Here is a 1,793-nt window from a genome sequence, read left to right as displayed (position 1 = left end):
TGCACAAAGAAACATTTGGTTGCTCCAGCCTCACTGCCCATCTGCATGTATCTCAGTTGTTGTTTCTTGATTATTTTGGGCATTCCAGAAGATCGTATTTCACATTGCCGGTGTGGTCCACCTCCCTGCGAGAATTCAGGCGCCAGTAGAAAAGATCTCTGCAGAAATAAATGTTGCCTGAAAGACAAAACGTTGATGTTACAATGACCACAATGTATGCCATGTTTTGTTGACGTTTGTGGATTTGGTTTCCTGAGAATTGTGGTAGAAGGTATGTTTACCTTTGTGCTGGAACACATCATGAGCATCATTAGGGACACCTGCAAAGATGGTGTCTTTATATTTGGGGTATCCTTTGTCAATCATTTGGGTCTTAAGATCAATCCTGTAGAGATCAGAGATAGATTGAGATCTACTGTATGTCCTTTAACAGGATGGGTTAATTTACAGATTTTGTCTAAAAAAGGGGTCAATTTCTACTCACCTCCAAACGTTTTCTCCACTGAAGAGAAGCACTTTGCTCTTCCCTCTATACAGCGCTCCCTCCACCTTCTGCACACTTGGGGGCAAACCAAGATTCTCAATACTGTGGGGACCTAGCACACTGCTTCCTGTGTACACCCAGAACCTTCTTCCTAATGTAACAATAAAATATGATTAAAACTCTTTGTCTAACATTTCGGTGCTCTGATAAGCTCTTGAAAGAACACTCCTTACCTGAAAAGAAGTGTATTGTTTTGGTCTGAACATCCTCAAAGGCAGAGTCAATGACAGCAGGTAGAGCTGGCCAACTCTGAGAAATGGAAAATGGTCCCTTTCGACCTCCGTCTCCCTTGCTTCGTACCTTCCAGAATTGCCTGTTAACCAGAAATGCAAGATTGGCACCTCAATAGGTTATGTTTCTAGAACATAAGTAGAACTAGCTATTTGCTTACCCATCTTTGAAGAAATGCAGATGTTTGTGAATCACAGTGATGGTGTCAAACTTGAGCATCTTGCAGGGGTCTTTGGTGGGATTTACAATGGGTGACACTGTCACGACAGATGAACTAGTCGGATTAGGTATTACTGTGGCGTTGAGAGTAGGACCAGGGCCTGTTTTATTTCCTGCAAAATATGGGAATGTTCTTTAAGGCAAAGTTTTCATGTGTTTGACGAGATTCATCGTGAAAGAGTACTGAGTGGTCAGCTCACTGTAGAGGTACTGAATGCCATCAATGTCGTCCTGATCCAGGGAGAAATTCTCCACATAGCTGTACGTAGGGTACATGAGAGCTCCTCTAATGTTGGAGTGAGACAAACCCAGTGAGTGTCCGAACTCGTGGGCAGCCACCAGGAACAGGCTAACACCTGGAAGATAGCAGGTTAGAAATTTTACCATCTCATAAAATGATAAACGCAGAATAAATTTTTGCATTCATGTTGCTCACCCAGGTCAGGACAGAAACCCGATTTCTTGTCTCTATCATAGTTGTCAGTGGTGCTACACCACAATTTGAAGTCTGTCCTCCCGTCAGTCGTACAGTCGTTGTATGGTATCCCCTGAAATACAAAAGGAAAGTGGCAGGGATCTCCATCTGAGCTTGTCACAATTACGGTAGGATCTGGACAAAAAGAGACAAAATAAAATAACAAACAAAATAACTGTGGTTAAACAAAGCAACAAGCCACTGTGGTAGGACTTTCAGACCTTGTGTTTTCTGTTACCCACCACGGTTCTGACAGAAACCCCATCTCTGGTCTCTATCATAGCTGTCAGTGGTGGCACACCACAATTTGCCGTCTGTCCTCCC

The 1,793-nt window shown here is 43.2% G+C and overlaps 1 protein-coding gene across 1 annotated transcript; it reads right to left on the bottom strand.

The window, feature by feature from the left end:
* Positions 1–931: 931 nt before the first annotated feature.
* Positions 932–1,787, bottom strand: LOC106944110 (matrix metalloproteinase-9-like; the record flags this gene model as incomplete). The annotated part of the gene is made up of 4 exons (XM_015027355.1): positions 932–1,107; positions 1,195–1,350; positions 1,431–1,604; positions 1,712–1,787. Coding segments are annotated over 4 exons (582 nt in total), but the record flags the coding sequence as incomplete, so codon positions are not given.
* Positions 1,788–1,793: the final 6 nt, after the last annotated feature.

The sequence above is a fragment of the Poecilia latipinna genome, unplaced genomic scaffold (genome assembly GCF_001443285.1).
Source record: "Poecilia latipinna isolate Pla-1442-1.1 unplaced genomic scaffold, P_latipinna-1.0 Scaffold6933, whole genome shotgun sequence".
NCBI classification, from domain to species: domain Eukaryota; kingdom Metazoa; phylum Chordata; class Actinopteri; order Cyprinodontiformes; family Poeciliidae; genus Poecilia; species Poecilia latipinna.
Note: the sequence above shows the minus strand (reverse complement) of the source record. Positions and strands in the feature narration are given on the sequence as shown.